The 23,263-nt window shown below is 49.6% G+C and overlaps 7 protein-coding genes across 7 annotated transcripts; 2 read left to right on the forward strand and 5 right to left on the reverse strand.

Annotated features, from left to right (window-relative positions):
• Positions 1–137: 137 nt before the first annotated feature.
• N7457_003704 (putative SNF2 family helicase) lies at positions 138–6,848 on the forward strand (the record flags this gene model as incomplete). Its single annotated transcript, XM_057174749.1, has 5 exons — positions 138–450; positions 755–893; positions 950–1,705; positions 1,773–6,476; positions 6,548–6,848. 5 exons carry the CDS (start codon positions 138–140, stop codon positions 6,846–6,848), a joined length of 6,213 nt encoding a protein of 2,070 aa, XP_057034900.1.
• A 2,000-nt stretch (positions 6,849–8,848) lies between these two features.
• N7457_003705 (uncharacterized protein) lies at positions 8,849–9,536 on the forward strand (the record flags this gene model as incomplete). Its single annotated transcript, XM_057174750.1, has 3 exons — positions 8,849–8,899; positions 8,960–9,343; positions 9,396–9,536. 3 exons carry the CDS (start codon positions 8,849–8,851, stop codon positions 9,534–9,536), a joined length of 576 nt encoding a protein of 191 aa, XP_057034901.1.
• Positions 9,537–10,349: 813 nt separating this feature from the next.
• N7457_003706 (complex I 24 kDa subunit family protein) lies at positions 10,350–12,007 on the reverse strand (the record flags this gene model as incomplete). Its single annotated transcript, XM_057174751.1, has 4 exons — positions 10,350–10,751; positions 10,807–11,097; positions 11,199–11,439; positions 11,664–12,007. 4 exons carry the CDS (start codon positions 12,005–12,007, stop codon positions 10,350–10,352), a joined length of 1,278 nt encoding a protein of 425 aa, XP_057034902.1.
• A 513-nt stretch (positions 12,008–12,520) lies between these two features.
• aah1 (adenosine deaminase) lies at positions 12,521–13,582 on the reverse strand (the record flags this gene model as incomplete). The annotated part of the gene is made up of 1 exon (XM_057174752.1): positions 12,521–13,582. The coding sequence occupies one exon, from the start codon at positions 13,580–13,582 to the stop codon at positions 12,521–12,523; it is 1,062 nt and encodes a 353-aa protein (XP_057034903.1).
• Positions 13,583–13,996: 414 nt separating this feature from the next.
• N7457_003708 (L-threonylcarbamoyladenylate synthase) lies at positions 13,997–15,292 on the reverse strand (the record flags this gene model as incomplete). The annotated part of the gene is made up of 1 exon (XM_057174753.1): positions 13,997–15,292. One exon carries the CDS (start codon positions 15,290–15,292, stop codon positions 13,997–13,999), a length of 1,296 nt encoding a protein of 431 aa, XP_057034904.1.
• Positions 15,293–15,874: 582 nt separating this feature from the next.
• On the reverse strand, positions 15,875–19,347 carry N7457_003709 (putative DUF814 domain protein; the record flags this gene model as incomplete). Its single annotated transcript, XM_057174754.1, has 4 exons — positions 15,875–17,504; positions 17,556–19,132; positions 19,190–19,258; positions 19,315–19,347. 4 exons carry the CDS (start codon positions 19,345–19,347, stop codon positions 15,875–15,877), a joined length of 3,309 nt encoding a protein of 1,102 aa, XP_057034905.1.
• A 2,368-nt stretch (positions 19,348–21,715) lies between these two features.
• N7457_003710 (60S ribosomal uL16 domain-containing protein) lies at positions 21,716–22,800 on the reverse strand (the record flags this gene model as incomplete). The annotated part of the gene is made up of 3 exons (XM_057174755.1): positions 21,716–22,160; positions 22,229–22,404; positions 22,627–22,800. Coding segments are annotated over 3 exons (795 nt in total), but the record flags the coding sequence as incomplete, so codon positions are not given.
• Between the last annotated feature and the right edge of the window lie 463 nt (positions 22,801–23,263).

The following is a 23,263-nucleotide window of genomic DNA, read 5'->3' on the forward strand; positions in this document are numbered from 1 at the left end:
GCCGGTAGCTATCCATTTTGTGCATCAAATTTGTTCTTTGCTGCGTTCGTTTCATCGCAAGCCTTGCTTTTCGTCTGTTTCATTTTGTTATTGTGACAGTCTTGCATCTACCCCATCCCACTTCTTCAACACAGGTCATGGCGCCAAAAGGAAGGACCTCCCAGCAGCTGTCGGTGGATGTTACGGCAATGGATGCTCAGAAACCTGCGGCCGGCGCTGATGAGATTCCGGAGCTGCGGCGAGGATGCACGATCCCTTCGGGTCGGTATTTAGCCAATAACCTCCCGCCCCTGCATAGACTGGGAGATATTTTCGCTGATATGGCATCGAAGGCCCTGGAATTGGGTTTTGGAAATGTCCTCTCCCAGCTCGGCAGTCGACCACTTCGAGTTGCGACGATGTGCTCAGGAACGGAAGCCCCGCTTTTGGCCCTGGAATTGATTCAGACGGGTAAGTGCAGTGACTGCCGGTGTCTTGCGGTCTTGATATTTTGCTGTTTTCCGGTTTCGTTTGTTTGGTCAAGTGTCATGTATCAACTTGGTCGCCGATGTCCTTTGGGTGATGGGGTCACATGTGACATGGTTCCTTGCCCTAACTTTGTTTCAACCCCCATCTATCACCGTTTCGGTCTGACCTTGCCTTATCATCTGTTGCTGTCACACTTCGTTTTATTTTTTTCCCTGATATTCCTTACTTCATCCTTGATTTCATCTCAAAATTGACAATGAAGCAAATGCTAATAATGTATCGGCAGGTTTGGTATCGGACCAGCAACTTCGGATTTCGCACGTTTTCAGTTGCGAGATTGTACCGTCCAAGCAATCATACATTGAACGGAACTTCTGCCCTCCTCTCCTCTTTCGAGACATTACAGAACTTGGAGGAAACGAGGCGTAAGTACCTACTATGTTTGTCTTACTTGAATATATTACTGACTTTGAGTTTCAAGGCGGACCGCCTATGGTTCATCGGAATTGATCCCCGGTAACCTCGATATATTAGTTGCTGGCACCGCCTGTGTCGATTTTTCTTCGCTGAACAACCTGCGCAAATCGCTGCAACAAGGCGGCGAGTCTGGAGCCACGTTTGACGGTCTGCTGCGGTACACGGAGAAATATCGACCCCGAATGGTCATCCAGGAGAATGTCCGGACTGCGCCCTGGGATCAGATGATGGGAAAGTGGGAGGAGCTCGGATATATGTCAGTGCAAGCCAACGTCGACACTAAGCACTACTACATCCCGCAGACACGCGAGCGCGGGTACATGGTGGTTATTGACAAGCGCCGCTTGGAAGCTGCGGGCCTGCTTGGAGACCCCATAGACCAGAGCGGCATTCAAACCGTCGCTCAACGCGTTCGTGAGCTTGTTGATCAATTCAGACGACCAGCAAGTGCGCCTGTCGGTTTGTTTTTGCTAGACGATGAAGACCGCCGACTCGAGCTCATCGAGATGAGAGCCCGCCTTGAGTCCCGAAGCGAAACCAGCTGGGACCAGTACAAGAATCGCCACGATCAGCACCGTCGCGACCTTGGACTAGGCAACGAAAGGCCAATCACTCGATCCCTGCCCGGAGTCAATGATTTGAAGGCACCGGACTTCTATTGGCATCGTTTCTGGCAGACACAGCCGGAAAGAGTTTGGGAAACTGTGGATATGAATTTCTTGAGGCGCATGCTTCAGTCATATGACATGAGTTTCAAGGAGTAAGTATTCATTCAATTCATTCTCACTTTCACTACAGAGATCTCTTACTAATCATTCACTTCACAGGCGTTGGATCGACTTGTCTCAGGGAGTCGATCGAGGTAATGACAGCCTTGCCGGGGCTGGGATCGCAGGTTGCCTGACGCCAAAAGGCATACCGTATGTGACCACCCGTGGAGGCCCCGTATCTGGCACGGAGGCTCTTTCACTGCAAGGTCTGCCTCTCGATCGAATGCTACTCACGAGAGAAACCCAAGCCGATTTGATGGATATGGCAGGAAATGCGATGTCGAGTACTGTCGTATGTGCATTCATGCTGGCTGGTCTGATAGCCGTGCATCCAATTCTTGACGACATGGAGGAGAGTTCAACCCAGTCTCACGACACGGAGGCCAAGTCCCTTCTCGTACCAAACGAGGTCTACAACCTTGTGAGAAGCAACCTCCAAGTCGTCGAAGCCTCCCTTGTCGACCATCTTGTCCTCAAAGCCAATGCAGCGAGTAGTGTGATGTACTGCTCCTGTGAGAGACAGACTGGTGTTCAAGATGCCATTTTCAAGTGCACATTGTGCGGACACACCGCTTGCAAATCCTGTCATGGAAATCCCACGCATTCATATCTACATGTTGTCCACCTCTCTAGACAAAAGCCGTCAGAGTTTATAGCGAATTTGAAGGGACTTCTTCCCATGAAGCTTATGCTGTCTGGTTTGTCTGAAATGGACTTCGAGAGATTCAGGACCCTTTACCCAACCGAAATTCTCCTCCAATTCTGGAATGATTTCATTCAATGCGTTAAGTCAGCCGTCTGCGATGTTTTCCGTTTCTTCGAGATCAAACGCGGAAGAAAATGGCGAGTTATCTACGACGGCACGTACTCCAGCCTGTTCCTCGATATTGGCCCGGACACAATCCAATGGACTTTGTACGCAAAGCCCCCGAAGTCCGCGAACATGAGAAGTATCATCCGAGAAATACTAGCCAAGCCAATTGCAAGAATGAGTCCAAATCCAGGCTCGTTTGTCGATGGTGAATGGGAAATCTGTTCGCCCGTGAGTACATCATTCTCACTTCTGATTTCCGGTCAAGGAGACCAGGTTCCATCGTTTCAAGCCATGTGTGGTCTGAAAGATGCTGATTATGAGAATGGAAAAGTCTGGACTCGCATTTCTGTTGAATTACCAGAAAAAGATGTGGCGATTCTTGAGTTCGACATCCGAGGAATCTACACATTCCTTCCTGAATGTGGAACAGCCCTTGGGGCATTGTACCGAAAGGAAGCTACTGCCACTGTACCTCCAATCTTCTTGTTCCTTGACCCGATGAAAGTTGGACCACCCGATGAAGATGCCTGTGTGTTTGCCCTTGACCATAGCCGCCTCCCAGGATATGATGTGAGAATGACAATTGCCGAGTTATCCCCAACTTGGAGGTCCTTGAATGTAAAACCAGATTTGGAAGAGGTCACTGCTTTCTGTCGTCGATGGGCCAATGCTCCTCAAGCTCGGTTGAACCTTTGTACTGCTGAGCAGATTACGATTGACACGTTACAACACGGGATCCAGATCTCAATTGAGAACCAGGATTGCCAGGATGCTTGTATCACTCTCACCTTGCTGTCGGCGTCAACAACGATTATTGACCTGCCTGAAACAACTACCGATTGGCAAGCCTGGAATCCCGAGGTCTCCACAAGAGAATTGAAAAGCCTCGCTTGGTTATTCCCCAAGATAGCTGGGTGGTCAGACTATCAAGACTGGAGCGAAATCACCCATTCAGACCGCTCAATGGATGATCATGACGTGAATGATAATTGTAAGATTTGCAATCCACCTACGCCTACCATCCTTTGGGGCCGTGACAAGAAGGACCGTATCACCCCATATGAAAACCCTCAGGAAGCAGCCATCTACGAGCGTGCCATCAAATCCCGACCCTCCCCGTTTTTGGTATTCAGACGAATCAATGAACACGGAGAGACTGAATTGCGGTTTACACTCAATATTCAAGCTCTGACACACCAGGCACATGGAAAATTGCTTGGCAGTACAGGCACTGAGATAGGAAGAGCTCACTGGCGACTTCTTCCTCATGCATACGACATGAGCCAACGAAGACCGGGTAGATTCACCTTGATGAACAACAAGGACGATGATCTGGCGCCACCGCCTCCAAACTTCCAACTCTCTCTCCGTGAAGAACAGCTTCGATCATTGGCCTGGATGATTTCACAAGAATCCACAGGCATAGAACCATTCATGGAAGAGGAAGTGGAAGAGTCGATTCTCCCATTGATGCCCTGGCGTGCTGAAGTCAAAGTAACAATGCCAAAAGTCGTTCGCGGTGGGGTGCTAGCCGACGAGGTTGGATATGGTAAGACGGCTATCATTCTTGGTCTTATCGACGCTCAGTACGAAAGAGACTGCAAACTCCCCGCTGAGGACCATGGGCTGATTCCTACAAATGCAACCTTGATCATTGTACCCCACAACGTGTTCTATCAGTGGGCTTCGGAGACCAAAAAGTTCCTCGCAAATACCTACAACGTTTTGGCAATATCATCAATGTCCAATATCAAGATTCAGGACGTTCAAAATGCCGACATCATTATTTTGTCATGGAATGTCGTAGTGAGCGATTCCTACTATGCCCGACTTCAAAAGTTCACCGGTACACCAAAAGCTCCCACAAAAATGAGCGGAGGAACAGGTCGAAATTTCGATAGCTGGTTCCACGACGCTCGCGCTTCCTTGCGGGAGTCTGTTGACATACTAAGAACTGAAGGGCCTGAGGCGATGCTCCAGCAATTGGAGGCCAGACGTCGCCGAGTTCACGAGGCACAGGCCGATTTCACATACGTGCCTTCCAGACGCCTCCGTGGTCAAGCATTTGCTGATGCTAATACCAATGCCAATAATGACGCGAAAGCTTTTGAGGATTGGCATTCTGCATCTGATTCAGGATATGAAGATTCTGTTCATCCCGATTCAAAAGATCAAAACCAACCATCCGGCCTCGAGGGCCAGCGAAAGCGCAGGCGCGCGGTGAAGTCAGTAGAAAACCAAGAAGAAAAACGACAGAAGACCTCTTCACCCAAGACCAAGCGAAGCCAGACATCCAAGGTCAAGAGAGGCCAAGCCAAGAGTATCAAAGATGACCGCAAGGATTTCAATATTCGCAAGGGTCCCGGTCAAGACTGGCGTACGGTGAAAGGCGCATTTTTGCACGCTTTCAGCTTCAATCGTTTGGTCATCGACGAATACACATATGCCGGGGAAGAAAAACAAACCTCTCTGCTGTCATTGCAAGCACGTTCTAAATGGATCCTCTCCGGGACGCCAGGTCTTGATGAATTTGCCGACATCAAGAGCATTGCAGGTTACCTCGGTATTCACCTTGGGATAGATGATGATGGGGATACCGACCGACCGATGAAGAACAGCAGACTGCGAAATATCCGGAAGAATCACACAGCCGTTGAAGCGTTCCAGTATTACCAGGCCCCTCATAGCAACGCATGGTACCATAACCGCCGAGACCATGCCCAAAGATTCCTCTATCGATTTGCGCGTCAAAACATCGCCAACATCACCAACATTCCATTGACGAGAAACCTTGTCATCATCGATCAGTCGCCCGCTGAAAAGATAATGTATGATACGTTGTTCGAAGCGATCAGAATGCAAGAGAGGAAGGTGATTGGGCCCCTGAAATCTATTCTTTCGATGAAACAGTCGGGCGAAAAATCTCTCATGATGTGCTGTGTGACCACTCAGGTCGGAGAGCCTCCCTGGACCCTTGAGAAGTGCCAGAAAGCCTTGAGCAATACCGAAACCAAAACTCCTCAGGTCTGGAACAAAGTGGGCTTGCTGGTTCGACAGGCAGTAGCTGTGTGGAATCGCGTGACGGACGACAGCGAAAGAGATGACACAGATGATACCTCGCCCGACGCCTACCGAGCCTCCTTGATTGAGGCTGCACAAAAGGACTTCGACACAGAAGTCAGTCAGGATTTTGCCAGTTGCTTAAATAATGCGTTCGGGTCATATCGCTGCTGGGAAGATTCTCAGGAAATTGAAGGACTGGTTGAAGGGAGATTGCAGAAGGCCTTAGATGTGGTCAGGGCAAGACGTCTCCAATCGAAAGATCGGGGAAGACCAGATGATACTCTCGAATCAGCAAAGAGAAATGTTCGCAAAAACTTGAACACTGAGATCCTTGCTCAATTGAAACAACTTGTTGAACTTGGGCGCTCGTTCCGACTCCATAGGCAACTGCACGACATCCAAGTCTCAACAATTCTACAATGCCAAAGACATGGCTGCCAACATTCTGAGCTGGATGATGATGAAATAAAAATTCTCCAATCCTGTGGGCACACTCTCTGTAAACCCTGCATTGAGGAACGAATCGTGTGCCCTGTCGAGGGATGCAAAGGCCGTATCTCAGGATCCAAGATTATCTCCCGCGCCGATGTGTTTAACGAGGCTCAAGCACTCCATTCCTCCAAGCTCAATAAGCTTATCGAGCTTATTAACAGCCTTCCGCAGGATGAGCTTGTCATAGTCTTCATACAAAGTCCTCCTCTGCTGTCAATCACTTCTGAAGCTCTCAAAGCCGCGGGCATTGACCACCGCAAGGTCACCAAGACCACCATGGGAGGGATCAGTGACTTTATTGAAGACCCCAGACCCAAGAGGGGGACGACAACAACACCTTCACGCCCTAAGGCCTTACTTCTGGAACTGGGAAGCTCAATGGCTGCTGGATTGTAAGTAACCCCACACTCCCCTGGCCCCCTTTGTCTTGCTTTGAAACAAGTTTACTAATTACGATTTTCAGGAACCTCCAATGCGCCAATCACGTCATCTTCTTATCACCATATCTCGCCTCTTCGCAGCATGAATACGAATCTAGCATGACGCAGGCAATTGGTCGTGCCCGACGTTTCGGTCAAAAGAAGACCGTTCATGTCTACCATCTGCTGGTCAGGAATACATACGACGTCAACATTTACCAAAAGGCTCATGGAGGCAGACTCATTGAGCGCAACGGCATTCCAGCTCTAGTACCAGAGAGAGAGGTCTTACCAAGTGACATCAGATACGAAGGGAATGTTTTACCAGAACAATTCGATGTCTGAGCGAGCATAGTAAGCCGACAGCATACTTCGTCACCCTCCATCGCCATCCAGCGTGCCAGCCGTGTGCCCCTTGAGAGACATGTGGTCCAATAAAAACAGAGAATTTCAAAGAAAGCCACTTGCTCTGCCCTCATTCCCTTGGCTGAATTGCTGCAAAGTTGAACTTGCCGGTTGGCTCATCACACTTGGAGACGGTTGGGTGAGACCCGACTCATGATGGTTGCGACTCAAAGTAACAAACGCTCTGAACCTCGCTCCAAGCCAAACATGCTGCAGTTTTGAGCTCGCCGGTTGGCTTATGAACCTCGGTGAACGGGCCCCCACCAAAAAAAAAAAAAAAAAAAAAAGACGAAACAAACAAAACGAAAAAAAGATGAGCTGGCACAGGCAGATGCCAGTCTTTGTATCTCTTGTATTGAGTACATATCTCGCCACTTAGTACGGAGTACTTAGCTAGGCATGTAGTATCATGTTGAGTGTTTTGAGTGTTCTGCTGTATACTACATAAAATCTAAGTCCCATGTTCATCTTTGTTGAATCTAGCCTCGTTCCCTGTAATTCAATGTCTATACTCCGTGCATAATCACGCATCCCCGGGTTACACAAACGCATAGTTAAATGGATTCTGTACTAACGTTTATATACTGCGTATGGAGTACATCTATAACCGGTCCCTGGTCAATTGACATAGTACCTCACAATCGTCCTTCTATAAAAGGACAGCGAAACGTAAGTAAAAGAGAAGAAGTATCGAATATGATTGACTAGCTCTTTTTTTCGACTTTCATAATTCGTACGCCGAATCCTGTTCCACCGATTGTTTTTTGAGAGGCCTGGAAGAAATGACTCGCACACTTATAGAGCATAAACCGTACAAATCGATCAGCTCTATCCGGTCACTGTAGATCCGAAGAATCAGGTGATCTCAGACCGCTCTTTGCTGACGCAGGTTTCTCCACGTCGGGATTAACATCCACGGATGTCCTATACGAGAAACAGACAGGGATGGACGGAGCCCCGGGACAATGTACATCGGTGTCATAAGGTTATGATTAGGGCTCCTGTGCTTCTCATTGGCCCGGGTCTTACTGGCCAGCTCAGCATCGAACTCTGTTTTCTCGAATCTTACTAGTGTAATCCCCGAACGTATTCTTTCGCGCGCTTAGGATGGATGGCCACCGTGGAAGGCGCGCATTGTTCGGCTGGCGTATCTGCAATACCAAGGGACTAGGCCAGGAGAGGCCTAGTGATAACGCCACAACAAATAGAGTTCTACTCCCAAATTGGGTAGCGTACAGTAGGTAGCCAGGTACTATGTACTATGTATGGACACACGGGGCACCGATTTCAGCCTCCAACACATTCCCTCTTTTGTGGAACTGAGTTTACCGAGTACCTATGTGTTCCTGAATCTGAGCGGAATAGCCTATTGCTGTTCCATGGTGGGATTCAATCTGGATTCCGATCTTTTGAGTCCAACCTCATCATGCTCTTTCTCATGTTGGAAATGGGCCGTTGAGACGTGCTTCTCGCATTGTGACTCAGAATCTCAGTGATATGCCAAATCGAACCACCTGCGCGGGCGTAGGCCCACTTAATATCGGTTTGCCGCCCACTTTATGTGGTTTTCCTCCATACAGATCGCACGAGAGCATCTATCCTCGAAGATCTGATGTCTCAAACTGAGGTTTTCTCCAAGTGGCTTGCATTAGTACGTATAGCGCGTCTAAGACCCCTAGATGTACCCGGTACGGAGTACTCCATAGTCCTACTATTTCCTTGTTGTGGGTCGTTTCAGCCATGCCGATCGAGGGGGTTTGTACTCCGTAAAAGGAGTCCATAAAGATGGTCATTTCTCCCACGGATGAAAGAGTGTATGACTTTGTTTCCTCGGATCCGCTTCTTGTCTGCGAATAACGGGTATCAATATCAATATCTGTGCTTTGGACAGCTCTATTGTCTTCGGACTCCATACTTGATATCCTATCCCAGTCGGCAACATGAGACACGCTAGCTTGGCTGTAGTTCTCTTCGCCTGCATTGCAGCCGCGGTTAGTTCTTTTCTCCACCTTGCACAGATTCTTTAACTAAGTGTTCCTTTGATCAAATAGGCCCCTGCAAACTGGACGGACAGTATCCCCGGATACGGCGTTGAAACCCTGGAATGGAGAATTCCCCAGGAAGACGGCGAAGCTGCCCTCGAAATCAAAGGCACGATTGAGGACGTTGTCTCGCAGCTTTCCATGCAAAACCCAAATGCTGCAGCCGAGATCCGCGAGCGAGGAAAGAGGGAACTCGCAAAGCGTTCCCACTTGATAAAGCGGGATCATATCACGCACTCCCACTGTAACTTCCCCGGAGTGCTCCTGTCGGCAGTTGGACGTGGAATGGATTACATCAACGGACTCCCTGGCCGGCCAACAAATGGTCCGGGACCGGGAAATTGTGGCCGCGTCAGCTGCTCCAATAGTGCTGGCATCTGGTGGTGTAATGATGTAAGTATATCTGTTGGTGAGGGAAGGATCTATGTCGCTAACTCGAGATCAGAGCCCCCATACGAAGACGCTCGACTCCTGGAGCGAGATTGGTGATGGAGTTTTGTACCTCTACCAAGGGTGTGCTGGTGACGGTGGTCAGGTCTTCTTCGACGGCGACTGGAACGTTATTGTGCGGCGTGCCGATTGTTGAGCCAGATCATTCTGTGAATGAATTACCTTGCCCTAGTGCTGGTTACTTTGGGGCAACTGGGCCACTTTGAATCTATTGGTGGAACTTTTGAAAGGTCTACATGGGAAGGAAGTGATAGTACGGCCATGAAGTATGGGCTTTTATTGAAATTCCTCAAGGATCGCATGGTTTCTACTGGCAATTCTCCTTGATTTGTATACATATGTACCTATAATAGGACGAGAAACAGGAGTTCGAACTTACCGAATCATTCCATTCGCTGTACCTACGTTTCATGAGCCCAAAGGTGGCGTTGTAGAACTCACTCTGATCTCTCGATTGGCCGATGTAGCGCTTGTAAGCTATCATTGCCAGTAATAGACACCAATGGCCAGGTGGATAGTGCAATGTATCTTCCAGATGTACAGATCTGCTAGGTCCAAACTACAAATAGCTATGAAAAATACTCACATACAACCGTAAAGAAATAAAAAGGTCAATGAAAAAAAATTCTGCGATTTGGTCCTGCCGATATCCCACTGCGACTGGGCCAGATCTGCATCTGGGCTCCGATCACGCCAATAAGAAGCAGGAACAAACGTACTGTACATGGTAGACAGACAAAAAAACAGGGACGCCTCAAGAGGGGTTATCATTCAGGGCGCTAAAAGGGTGCGCGGTGACCTCTATCAATTCCCCAGGTTGACCGCGGTGCCCCCAAGGCAGCTTCTGCTCGTCCATTCGACAAAAAACACAACCATTATAATATCCTCCCATCCGGAATTGGCGGCAATGAAAAGCTCTTTTTTAATATCTTTTTCTCATTTGCTTTTTCTATTGCTTGGGTGCCGCATCCAATGCATTGTCCTTGCGCATCATCTGCTCGGGGTTCCACTCCGGCACGTCCGTCAGGTTGGTCAGGCCGGCGCTGTTCTCGCAGGTGGCGCGTCCGCTCAGCGGGCCAGGGGCGGGAATCTTGGTGCCGGCGCCGGCACCGGTAGCGGTGGCGGCGTCCTTGAGGGCTGTCAGGAGGGTCTTGATGGACTCTGGGGTCAAATCCTCGTAGTAATCGTCGTTGATTTGGACCATGGGGGCGTTAACGCAAGCGCCCAGGCATTCGACCTCGATGTATGTGAAAAGGCCGTCCTCGGTGGTGTGTCCGGGGGTGATTCCAAGGTGCTCGGTAATGGCCTTGACGATGGCGGTACTACCGCAGCCGCCAAGCTGGCATGGGGTCTGGGAGATGGCAAATTAGGATTTGCTGGAATTAGTGCCGGGTTTCGTTGCTTACCGTGGTGCAGATCTGCACGAAGTACTTGCCAACGGGCTCGCGGTTGTACATGGTGTAGAAGGTCGCAACCTCGTAGACGCGCATCGGGGGCATCTCGAGCATGCGAGCGACCTCGTTCATGACGCTAATACTGGTGAAGCCGTGCTGGCGCTGACCGAGGTCAAGCAGAGGCATGACAGCGCCCTTCTTGTACTGGGGAGGGTAGCGCTTGAGGATCTCATCGGCGAGCTTGAGGTTCTGGTCGGAAAACTTAAACGGGAGGGTCGGGTTGTTGTACGGCTTGTTGCGGTGCTGTTGAAGACAATCAAAATCAGTATATGTATCTTCAATTCTAGGATCTCGGGATGCAATTGGCGTTCGCAATACAAGAGGGGATCGAAAAGAATACGCACCACCGAAAGGGAGTCGCTGAACCGTTGCGAACCGGCGGAGAAGGCTCTGTATTGGGGTTTGGGGAGCTGGTGCACCAGCTGGCGGCCGACCCGCGGGACTGAGAAGAACTTGGAGGCCATCGCGGGCGATGAGTGAGGGTCAATTGGGGGGGGAGTTTCGAGGTTGGAGGTTGGAGGAGAAGTCAAGTTGACGAGGCGTTTTACTCGGGCGGGCCCTGGCCAAATCAGCGTCCAGGGATTACTACCGCCTTACCAATCCACAGCTGCACAGTTGCTCTTCACCACGTACAACACCACACTCATGTTTCGAGACAATGGAGGATTTCGAATGGATTTTGCGAAGACGATATTGGTGGTAAAACATATTCACCTACTAAAAAGTACAGAATAGGACAATTGCCGGGCCATTCGCATCCTCTGATTATGCCGCATCACATCATCTTACCACATGTTTAGTCGACCAACTAAACATTCTCCATCTTATAAACCTCATAAGGAACCTCCTCATATGGATGGGTCGTGATCAAAACGTCGACTGCGTTCAGCATAACTTGTCGACCAACACACATGATCTCAACTTTGACCTCCTCACATCGCTCCAAATCCCCGATAACTCCGATCGCTGGGTTTGCGCCTTCGTTGGGCAGGAATTGGCCTGTTCCAGCAGTCTGGAAACAACACTTGGTGTACTTCCCACCTGGGAATGTCCCTGCGCCCGTGGTGAAGATGGCTTCCTTGCACATCTCTGCATTGGCCGTTGGGACGAAGAAGATGAGCTTGTACCGCTCTGGGAGGGAGTTTGTAGACATCCTGTGTTTGGAATGGATGCAGTTCTCTCTGTTGTCTTGCTGGGTGAATCGGAGTGGTCTTGCACTCTGAAGCGGGGCTGTTCTCAGGCTAGAAGGTACAAAGCACGATGCTAGACGCAATGTGTAAGGTGTGTGAGACCGTAGCTGGGACCGAAAAGTAGCCCTTGTGAGGCTCCAGGTACCACAAAGAATGGTTTGGGACATGGGATGGAGTCCAGTGTAGCAGGGCTGACTCTTGGATATCAAACTCCCAAGTGAGGAGTCGTCAGACATGGCTATGTGATGCCTGAATTGCAAGGCATCAACCGTATCGAATTAGTTGATTCTATCAACGGAGGCTTTCAATTCCAGGTAGTTCTTGGCCTAACTGACAAATATAAATGAACATTTGATGTGCGTTATGCCTCTGATATGTATTTCAGTTGAGAATTGGCATACAAAAGGGTGGATACAAAGGGTATCAAATGCACCACGCCCATCTCAGCCACCAAAACATGCACCAATAATCCGAATTCATGATGCAATGGTGTGCATGTACTTCTTGACATGCGCTTCGATACTCGACAGTATCTCTGCCTTGCGCGAATCCTCAATCCAGCTCTCCTGGACACTGTTCTCCGCAATGATTCTCCATTCCAGCACACTCAGATTGAAGGCCTCCTGCACAGCACAGTAATTATCAAGAACATAACCACCGAAGTAAGCAGGATCATCACTGTTGATTGAGAACTTGACCCCAGCCTCCAGGAACCGCCTGATAGGCAACTCCTTCACGGCAGTAACACAGCGCAGCCGCACATTTGACAACGGACAGACGGTAAGTAGGATACCCTCGCGCGCAACACGCTGCATCAATTCTTCATCTTCTACCAGCCGGATACCATGATCAATGCGCTGTGCACCAAGTTCAAGCGCTGTGCTGATATAGGTCGGATCGCCTTCCTCGCCGGCATGAGCCGTGAGGGGGATGTTCTTCTTCGCGGCTGACGCATAGATCTCGCGAAACATGTCCTTCGGCGGGCCGACTTCTGAAGAAGACCAGCCCAGTCCATGTACAATACCTGACTCAAAGTGCTCATGGGCTAGGAGCTCGTCGTAGACTGCCTTCGCCGACGAGACGGGGAGATGGCGCACGAAACACAGGATAAGCCGTGTGCTCATGCCGAGCTCGGCTTCTGCGCGTTTACAGCCCTTGGAAAATCCAGTGACAATGGTGTTGTAGGGTACGCCGCGGCTTTCGTGCACTTGCGGGTCGAAGAACACTTCGGCGTGTTGTACGCCGTCGGCGTGAGCCTTTTGGAAATAAGCCCAAGCTAGATCGGCGAAGCCTTCTTCCTTACAGAGGACGGCCATGCCTTCGAAGTAGAAGTGCAGGAAATCATCTAAATTGCTAAAGTGTTCATAGCGCTCTTTGAGTGTTTCAACGGAGGTATAGACTGGATCGGTCGGCAAGGTGATGCCATTGCGTGCCGCGAGCTTAAAGATGAGCTCTGGCTCCAGAGTGCCTTCTAAATGAACGTGATGCTCGCATTTAGGAAGACCCTCGAGGAATTCGTGCAAAGGAGATTGGCACATCTTTGTAAATTGAAGCAAATGCTGTTGGGAGGAATTTCGAAGTCAACGCGGGAACAGATAAAAGCGCCCGGACGAGTTTCCCTCTCTTCCACCGAGCAGATTACGACCTTCTCTTATGACTCAGTCTTATTTTCCCACAAAACTAGTTAAGTACGACGATAGAGACGCTTGGCCCCACCGGAGGTCTCCGAGTTCCAGTCGAGTGAAATCAACAGAGCGAAGCCAACCAAACGAGTAGGTCTAAGAGATACGCTCTCCAACCACCGCGACTCTCTCATCTCATAATTAGGTATCCTGTACTGTAATGGGATTTGACTTGAATATATTTGAAATCTAATATTGACACCATCAAAGTTCTATCTAGATTCCGGAATGTACACCAAAAATAGAAAAATGTGTATAATCGTAAACCATCTAAACCCGCAATTCAGCACCAGCAGCTTTTCGCAATCGGTTCATGACCGCTGCAGCCAGATCTCCTTCACTATCAGACACACCTTCCACGTAGATCACGTCGACATCAAGTTCATCCAGCCCGCGCAAGGCGGCAAAGAGACCATGAGCAATGGAAACCGCATCTGAGCCAAGATGGTAATCATAAGCCATCTTCGTGCAGCTTTCTGGGTTTCCATTCTCTTGGACAGTGATCTGGAAGCTGACAAGGTTCTCAATGGCAGAAGGAACGGGATTCAAGGTACTGGCGATGACCTCTTCTGGAGCCAGCTCCAAGCCCAGCTTCCATTTCCGTGTGCGGATAATACCGATATTGTGTGCGCCAATGGCGCTATCTTTCAGATCATGTTGCACGTGCTTCACCACCCCGGCGGGGTTGGACGTCGGTTCGAAAAGAACAACCCGTGCTTTGGGGGAGTAGTGTCGGTACTTCATGCCCGGTGCTCGTGGAATTTCCTTCACGTCTAATGTGCCGTCTTTGTAGCCAACGGCCACGTTTTCCCACCCTTCGCATTTCCGAATCTCCTCAATCCCAATTCCGCCGGGTCGCAGGATCGCCGGTGGGTCGCATAGTCCATCGACCACCGTGCTTTCGACCCCCACTCCGGATGGACCGCCATCAAGGATCAGCTCGATGCGACCCTGAAGGTCGTGATATACATGCTGTGCGGTTGTTGGGGATGGCTTGGTAGATGCATTTGCAGATGGTGCGGCGAGAGGCCGGTCTGTCACATGGATGAGTAGACGCGCCAACGGAGAAGAGGGCATGCGGACGCCGAATGTAGTCAATTTAGAAGTGACCTCTGGTGCCAGTGGGGAGCCGGACGAATTAGGTAGAATGATTGTTAGTGCGCCGGGCCAGAATCTGTCAATCAGAGGTTTATAAATTGATGGGAGAGAGATTTCTGGCGTCTTGGTGCTATTAGGGCGAGATTGGAGAGTAGGGTTGAGCAGACGCTCAAGCATGTCAAGTGAATCAACATGAACGATTAATGGATTGTCCGAGGGCCGCTGTTTCGCGCGGTAGATCCCTTGAACAGAGGCGCTGCGTGTGGCATCGGCCCCAAGACCATAAACCGTCTCGGTAGGAAAAGCAACGGGGAGGTCACTTGATCGGAGGAGTTCGGCGGCTTCTTCGATGGCCTTGGACTCAGGCGTTTGCTGGCCGCGCTCTTTCTCCCACCATTCCCTCAAAGACAAATCGCCAGGCCCTTGGCTGAGTCGCTGGACGGAGACAACCCGCGTTTGGGTAGACATAGTAGTCAATGATCTGGCACAACTGCGCTGACAGCGGCCGGCAAAAACGCGTGTGAAAAGCAGCGTGGTGTTCGCGAAGACCTCAATGACGCACCGTTCAGGCGCACACGCAATCAGATGAGGGGCTAAATGATGCCCGAGGAGGGGGCCGAGTTCCAATTGCGCGGGGAAATGTATTTTTTTCACCTAAGCAGAAGATCAAAGGTCGTTTCTAGGGCATACGATCGCTATCATTCTGCACAATGCCGTCAGAAGCGATAAGAGGCCCTATGCGGAAGATCGCGAGAAAATCGATTCGGCCATGACGTCGGATGACTCAGCGCATCAGATTGGAGTGGACGACGCCGTCACATCGACAGCGATCATATGGGCACTAGAGTCAAGGAATCATTCATGTATGTATGGAATTGCAAGAAGATGTCAACAAAGAGTCAACGGGGCGTTGTGGCTGATCGGGATATTAGGGGAACTGGTTTAGGTATACACTGACTTGACACTTGAAACAAGAGTTTGTAGAATCCAGTAATGAATCCAGGGCTTTCATCTATGTGCTTTCTATATGTTTAGTACACAAGCAATTGATCACTTCTTCTTGCCTTTACCACCTCCTTTGCCATTTCCACCACCACCACCCTTGCCACTTTTGCCCTTGCCCTTATCGCCTCCGCCTCCAACTCCCGCAGTCATGATGCGCACCTTGCCTACAACCATGGTGTTGATAATCTCTGTATCCTTCCAGCCCTTAATGAGGTCTCCCTCCCGTTCTCGGAGGCGTTCCGCATCAGCGCGGGGAATCCCGATATCTTCGGCGTACTCTTTCTTGACCTTTCCAGTAGTGGTCTCGGACACCCACCGACCAACAATCTCCTTGACGGCTTTGCCCTTCTTCACGGAACCCGGCTGCAACTTGACCTTGTATTTGTAGCGTCCAAGTGCAGCCCATGGGGCGCAAACTGGAATGGCCGCAAGGATTTCATCATCCACGGTTGGTGTACCGACCAAGGCTGGAATCCAAGTGAGATCTGCGGCTTCTGCCGCAGCGGTCTCCTCGTTGTAATCGTCCGTACCATTCTCCGTAAATTGAGCCTGGCGCTTGCGTTCGGCTTCAGCTGCACGCTCATGTTGGGCGCGGCGTCGTTGCCTTTGTGCCTCGGCTTCGCGCTCGCGCTGTTCCTTGGCTTCAGCTGCCTTGGCAGCCTTTGCGACTTTTCCCTTGTTGGCACCTACCAACCGAAGGGCAAGTTCGCGTTCATCGTCATCTTGATGAGCGTACTTGGCAGCTGCACGCTTTTCCTTCGCCCGCTTACCCCGGGTGGGGGCAATGCGTGGTGCGACTGGCTCTTCCTCACCGGGACGATCAAGAGGTTTGCCCTGTCGCAGAGTACGTCGCTCTCGGGCAGACAATTCTGGCTGCTCCGCTTGTTCGGGCGCGGTCTTTTGGTCTGCCATTGATGGAGCTTCCTCTTCATCTGGCTGGTCTTCTGTCGCTTCTTGCTCCGGCTCATCCTTTGATTCGCTCTCCTCTGACTCGGTCTCAACCTCGGGTTCTGGTTCTAGGGTAGATTGAGAGGGTGGGACCTCAGAGTCGCCTCGTTGAAGAGGATTTCTAGCAGCGGTTTTGCGATCTTCGTCTTCATCCTCTTCTTCGGAGGCCGTATCTTCCTTCTCTGCGTCTTCGATGGCCTCCTCGGTGGCCTCCTCGGTGGCTTTCCCTTCTGCTAGAGCTTCTTGTGCCACAGCGGAAGCCTCCTTTGGCTCAAAAACTTCAATTCGATTCGCAGGAATGATAGCAGCTTGTGGAACGTCAGATGTATCGAATCGCTGCTTGTGGTTCCGAACGCTTTCCTGGCTGATCTGGAACATAATACCAAATCCAAGCACCAATTGCGATGGGGCCAAGAAGTTTTTTTCTCCCTTGATTTGGAAAACACCCGTGGGCATGATCCCACTACCGTTCTCTGCAATTTTCGATACTTGGTGAGCATGCGCCCACCAAGCGGACATGACAGCCTTAGAATCCCAGGCAGATGAAGTCGCTACGCAAAGGTTACCAGCTTGGGACAATGTGCTTGCGGATATTGGTGCATCGGCACTACCAGCCCGGTTCTTTACCACGATTGGCGTTGCGCCTTCCAGGTCAGCGTGGACAAAAATATCGCCCTTGTTCATATAACGCCGGTAAAGCAACTCGCTCTGCATAGCATCCCGTGCACTTTTGAAAATCAGTAGATATCACAAAACGGAATTGGATGAGTAGGCATACCCGATAATCAAGTAACCCTCTGAAGAAATGAAAAAGATGAACTTCTCGAACCAGAATGGCACCCGAGCCTGTCGCAGAACTTGCTTTTCTTTCTTCAAGCCTCGCTTGAGGTCGGACGTAACCTTTTTCTCATGACTCTTAAGTGCCTTCGTAGACGACTGGGTTGTCCTTTGTTCCTTCTCCGATGCTTGCTTTTTCTGGTCATAGTACTGTGATGCATTCGCCCATGGGCTGAGACCAAGATCGATGTCGATGGTCAAGAGCTTGGATTCCCGTTCCGCGCGGCTTGTTGCTTCCGCTTCTTCGTTCTCAGAGTCGGATTCTGATTCATCGCTACTAGAGAACTCCTCGTCTTCCTCATCGTCGCCTGACTCCCCAAGAAGCAGAGTGACGGTGTTCTCGTATAATTTGAGAGGCAATTTGATGATTTGTGCCACTGGATTGCCGCGATCCTGTTCCATTTCAATCAAGCGTGCAATCTCACCCCAGTCCATTCCTTGGGCCACCAGCCCATTGACAGCGTCCATTGCCTCCTGGACTCGATAAACATTGTCTTGAATGGCATCGGCTTTGCGAATATGAAGTTCTTGCGCGTCTTTGAGTGCATCAATCCGCTTTTTGTGCTCCGAACGCACGGATTCCAGCTTTTTCTTGGCTGCTTCCTCGCGCTCTGTCAATCGCGACTCAAGTCGCTGGGATTCTAGGGAGGAAAAGTACTCGTCGACCGTTGCATTAAAGCGCTCAAATTCCAAAATCTTGATCCCTGGTTTATCCTCAAACTGACGAGGTCTGAATGGATGGAAATCTTCATACAGCAAACCCGAGGCCTTTGAGGGACTCTCTCCTTCGGGGATGGGTCGCGTGTCTTCCTTCGCAACAATGTAGCCTGGGTGGCTTTCGCCGGAGTCAAAAGTGTTGGAAATGCGCTGCGCTTCTTCTAGCACCTCCTTTACTGTCTGTAGAAGATCCTGGTTGCCCAAGACTTGGTCCAGTGGCGTTGCGGTATCGAATTCCTTGACCGCGAACACGTGGTCGAGTAGCAAGGGTGGATATTCGGGGAACCCTTGTGATAATGCCTTCCGTAGAACATCCGTTCCCTTTTTCTTTGACTTTTTGGGCGCGGTTCCCTCTTGAGCAGAGAGTGCTTGCGCTTTTTCCAGCGTCTGCAAAACTCGGTCCGCCGTGATATCCGGAATACCATCATAATTTTGCTTATTAGAAACAGTGTACTTGAGTCCAAGCTTGATCTCCTCCTGACCCACACCGGCAGCAACTTGGCGGAAGAAAGCAAGAATGTTATACTCGCGGTCTGTCAAGATAATATTACCACCGGCGAAGAATTCGAGGAAGATGTGGTATGCGCCATCGCTGAAAGAGAAGTCGATGATGCGATCGGTTCCGATCTGAGAGATTCCTGTGATCCGACGAGATTTCAAGTACTTTCGGAGACGAGTCACAAAGGGCGAAGGTGTGGTTGCCGCGGTTCGCGAATATTGAGTGACATGGGTGCGAAATCCGGAATCAACGATGAGCTGACGACGATGGTCGGGCTTGGCAAGTTTGAAAAGGAATATACGCTAATAAGAGTGGTACATCAACTGGCTATCCTTTGATACTGAAGAAAAATAACATACCGAGGACAGGTCGTAGATGTTGGACACCCGCAGGTTGACGCACTCCGACGCCAATTCCTGCGTGATGACCTAGTGCTGTTAGCATGACAGCCTTTTTCACAGTACCGAGATAGGTTTGAAGATACCTTAACATCCAAGGACGAGAATCTTTGCTTCATGGCTGTGATAGTGAAGAGAAAGGAATTTTCGAGGGTGACGTATGCGGGGCACAGGGGCAGCTCGCGGAGTCCTAAAACGGAATAGCGGCCATCGTGTATTAATTATACAGCATATCTTCCTTCTACCTACTACATACATATGTATTAGCACTCTGCTTCACAAAGGAAAGGTTTAGAATCCTTTCCAGTGCAATTATATACTATGCTTTTGGTTCACGTGTTGCCCTATAACGTTTGTCTCCTAGAAAGAGAGGGAATTGCATACATATGTTCCCAAGTATATGTATAGAGCAGCCATAGACTGACTTAACACTATCCATGGTTTCATCTCCTGTATCTCGGGGAAATTGAATGTGAAATGCAAGATGGACCTATAAAAGCCTCAACCTTGATCGAAGTTGCACGGCTAGCGGACATGTGCAACATCAGCGGAGTCGATACCGTGGTTGCTGGAAACAAAGAACGACCCAATATCGACCAGCAAGACACGTAAGCTCTATAATCTATCAATCTAACATAGCTTATAGCGTTTGTTTCTCCAGTTGCATGCAATAATTGGACTAAGTGCAAAGCTACTAGATCTGGTCGTAAGCGGTTGGGAGAAATAGAATTGTGCGTATATGCATGCTCTGGAAGCCATTTTCAGCCCGGTTCTCGGGCATCACCAGTAGTCTCGCTGCTATTAGACTGGCATAACAAGAGTAACATGGCCTCGGAACTATTCATCGTGGCAAAAGGGTTGATTCGTGTTTTAAGCCGCCTAGATGGCAAGCAGAATGCGTCAAATCTCAAAAATCGAGCGCCTATGTATTTTGTGCAAGTTCTTCCTAGACACTTAAAATTCACTTGGATCCTTAGTTGATAACGACGAGATACACTATTCTACAATACTAAAGTCAATTGCCAATTTCATTGCCCAGCATGATATTGCCAGCAACCTAGGGAAGACATCGATTCATTTTGATGATCTCACATTCCGATGTTGGAAGTATCATTCCGCATTACCCAGGCACCGGGTTTGTTTACGCTGAGACGCTGCTTTTGAAGAATGTGTATTCTCTACGGAGTACTACTCTGAAAATAGATTGACGTGAATAAATTGAGCTAGGGCCGCCTGCCGTTCTCTCCTCCTTAACCCTCACATCCCAAGTCTTCCATTGATCGCCCCTAAAACACCCACTATAAACACATACACATTGAAAATGAAGCTCACTATCTTCTACCCTCTGGCCGCCTTTTTGTCTTGGGCTGTCGCTGAATCAGTGGATTACGCTAGTCCATGTCTTGTATGCTGGCCTTGACTAGGTGTATGATTGAATCTGAGAAGGCTAACCATCTTTGCTTGCACTTAACAGATCCGATGTCTCTCTGAAGCAGCCACAGTAGCAGGCTGTATCTCTCAGCTTGATTCTGAGTGCACTTGCCCCAGTAAGGCGTTCAAGGATACGCTCGGTACCTGTTTGGAGGTTTCTTGTACTGCGGCAGACATAAAGCGTATGTTCACCCTCTTCTACTCTATGTTCTATCGGTTCTTGATCCAATTACATTTTATGCGGTCATTTTGATTGTTGGGAGGCTTGAACTAATTGTGCTGCTTATTTTAGTTGCTGGAAAACTCCATGTGGAACGGTGTGGCTCTTGAGTGTCAGGGGCGGATATATATGTGTTGACATCTATATGAAACTTGATTTTGAGGGTTCAAAATAACAAGTTAAATCATTTATTTGGGTTGCATTTGATTTCTGCAGAAAATACCAAATGAACTGTTTTTAATTATCTAAATACTTGTTGGGCCCTGACATAAGTATACATGTCAGTATCCATTGTAGTCCCTAGTTCCGACGCTCACATTAGAAACGTCTAGCCCAGTAAATCCATGATACCCAAGCTTGTTAAGCATTAGGAACATTCAAGAGTTGAGCTCATAGGGAATACAACGTCGAATGCAGTCTCATGTCTGAGTGAGATCGAATTTGCTGCCGCGTAGTTCGTGGATGACGTGCCCGATATTTCAACACTCGAGGACTATGTACGGAGCAAAGCCCAGTATGACACAGGGTCTAGACTTCTGCTAGGTTCAGTAGATCTCTGCTACATCTACTAAATGTGTGCACCCCGCAGGACCAGAAAAGCTTGGTTGGTACTATACATGCAAATGATATACAATCTACGATACTGTCTAAAGTTGATCAATCCTACGAAACAAGTGCAATATTCGACGAGCAAATGTAAAAACCCCTGGAAGAACTCCATCATGGTGATTGCACAAGATTGATATCAAGAGTAGGACAAGGTAAAAAAAATAAGTGAACATTCAAGCGTTTTTGTTCTGAACTTCATATTCTGATCAACATCAACCCATCACCATCTAAGCGAGGTTCTCGTAGGCAGTGGGGAAGCGCTTCATGTTCTCCTCAATGGCACCGTGGCCACGGAGGAACTGAACGTAGGCACCGTCCTGGCGGAGCTTGCCCTCCTGGCGGAGCTGGAGGTAGTCCTCGCGGCGGACGGGGGTGAAGCCCCAGTTCTTGGAGACAATGATCTTTTGGCGACCGGGGAACTTGTACATGGAACGGCGGAGGGCCTCGAGAGCGGTGGCACGGTGGGCGTCACGGGTGCGGACGGACAGAATGATCTGACCAATGTTCACACGGGCGACAAGACCCTGGGGCTTACCGAAGGCACCACGCATACCGGTCTGCAGACGATCGGCACCGGCGCAAGACAACATCTTGTTGATACGGACGACGTGGAAGGGGTGGACGCGGACGCGCATGTGGAAACCTTCCTTACCGGCGATCTTGACAAGGTACCTATTGAAAGTTATGAGTGTGCGTCCATGAATGTAAGGTGCAGTATTGGCGGGAATCGATGAACGTACTTGTTGGCACAAATACGGGCGGCTTCGAGAGCCTCGGAGGACAGCTGCTCGTACTCGTTGGAGACCAAGTGGATGCAGGTGGGGAAGTCATCCACGTTGGCCTTCTTACGACCAAGATCGAAGATACGAATCTTAGGGTCGGGAACACCACGGTTGAACCGGGACTTGGGGTAAGGCTGCAAATTGAAGATTTAGGTCAGCCAAAACCGTGCATCTTCAAGACGAAAAAAAGATCCTTCAGGGTGGTCTGCGAGCACGATGCTACGCGAACAAATCCCTTTTGCAACAAAGACGATGCCCCGGTCATGGCGAGGTGATCGCTTGCGACGTATTGATGCACCTCTCCACAACCAAGATATCCGCACAAATCTTCAAATCCTCCCGAAATCGGCACGCACCTTGTTCTTGCAGTAGCGGTAGCATCTTGCGGGACGGCGGGCCATTTTGAGTGCTGGAAATGTGGTGATGGCACTTCCTGCGAACTGGGTATAGGTTGTCGTTGGTGTCGAGGGTTCGAAAAGAGAGAGAGAAAAGAGGGCCCGATGGTCACGGGTTCTGATTTCCAAGCAGCACTGTGGCAAAAGGGTTTAACCCTATTTATGCCTGAGCGCTCAGGCCCCCACCAAGGTTAGAGATCCATTCTTTGATAGGTCGGGCCTTCTCCACTTTGGATTTCTCAGCGACACTTCCAGCTTTTGACCTCGGGATTTCTCCACAAATCTACTACGTCTAGAGGTGATGATCGAATTGGCGATAATCTCTTATCACATCGACGTACTTTCTTAGTTTTCATGATGGCGCTCTACCAATCAGAACAAATCCTTTTGATATGGCCTTGGGTGCTGCGGCGAGATTGGTGAGCATCTTCAGTCACCTCCTGTCTCAGATTCAGTAGATTCACGGGTCACGTCATTAAGTTCCAAGGTTCCTTTGGTACTCTGTACTCTGTACTCCGAGTCTCCTGTTGGAGGCCTTGGAAGCATTCCCGCCAGGAGTTACAAAGGCAATTACAGAGTCCACTTGACTTCGGCCGCG

This window comes from Penicillium paradoxum (genome assembly GCF_028828445.1).
Source record: "Penicillium paradoxum strain IBT 22861 chromosome Unknown utg000003l_segment0_segment0, whole genome shotgun sequence".
NCBI classification, from domain to species: domain Eukaryota; kingdom Fungi; phylum Ascomycota; class Eurotiomycetes; order Eurotiales; family Aspergillaceae; genus Penicillium; species Penicillium paradoxum.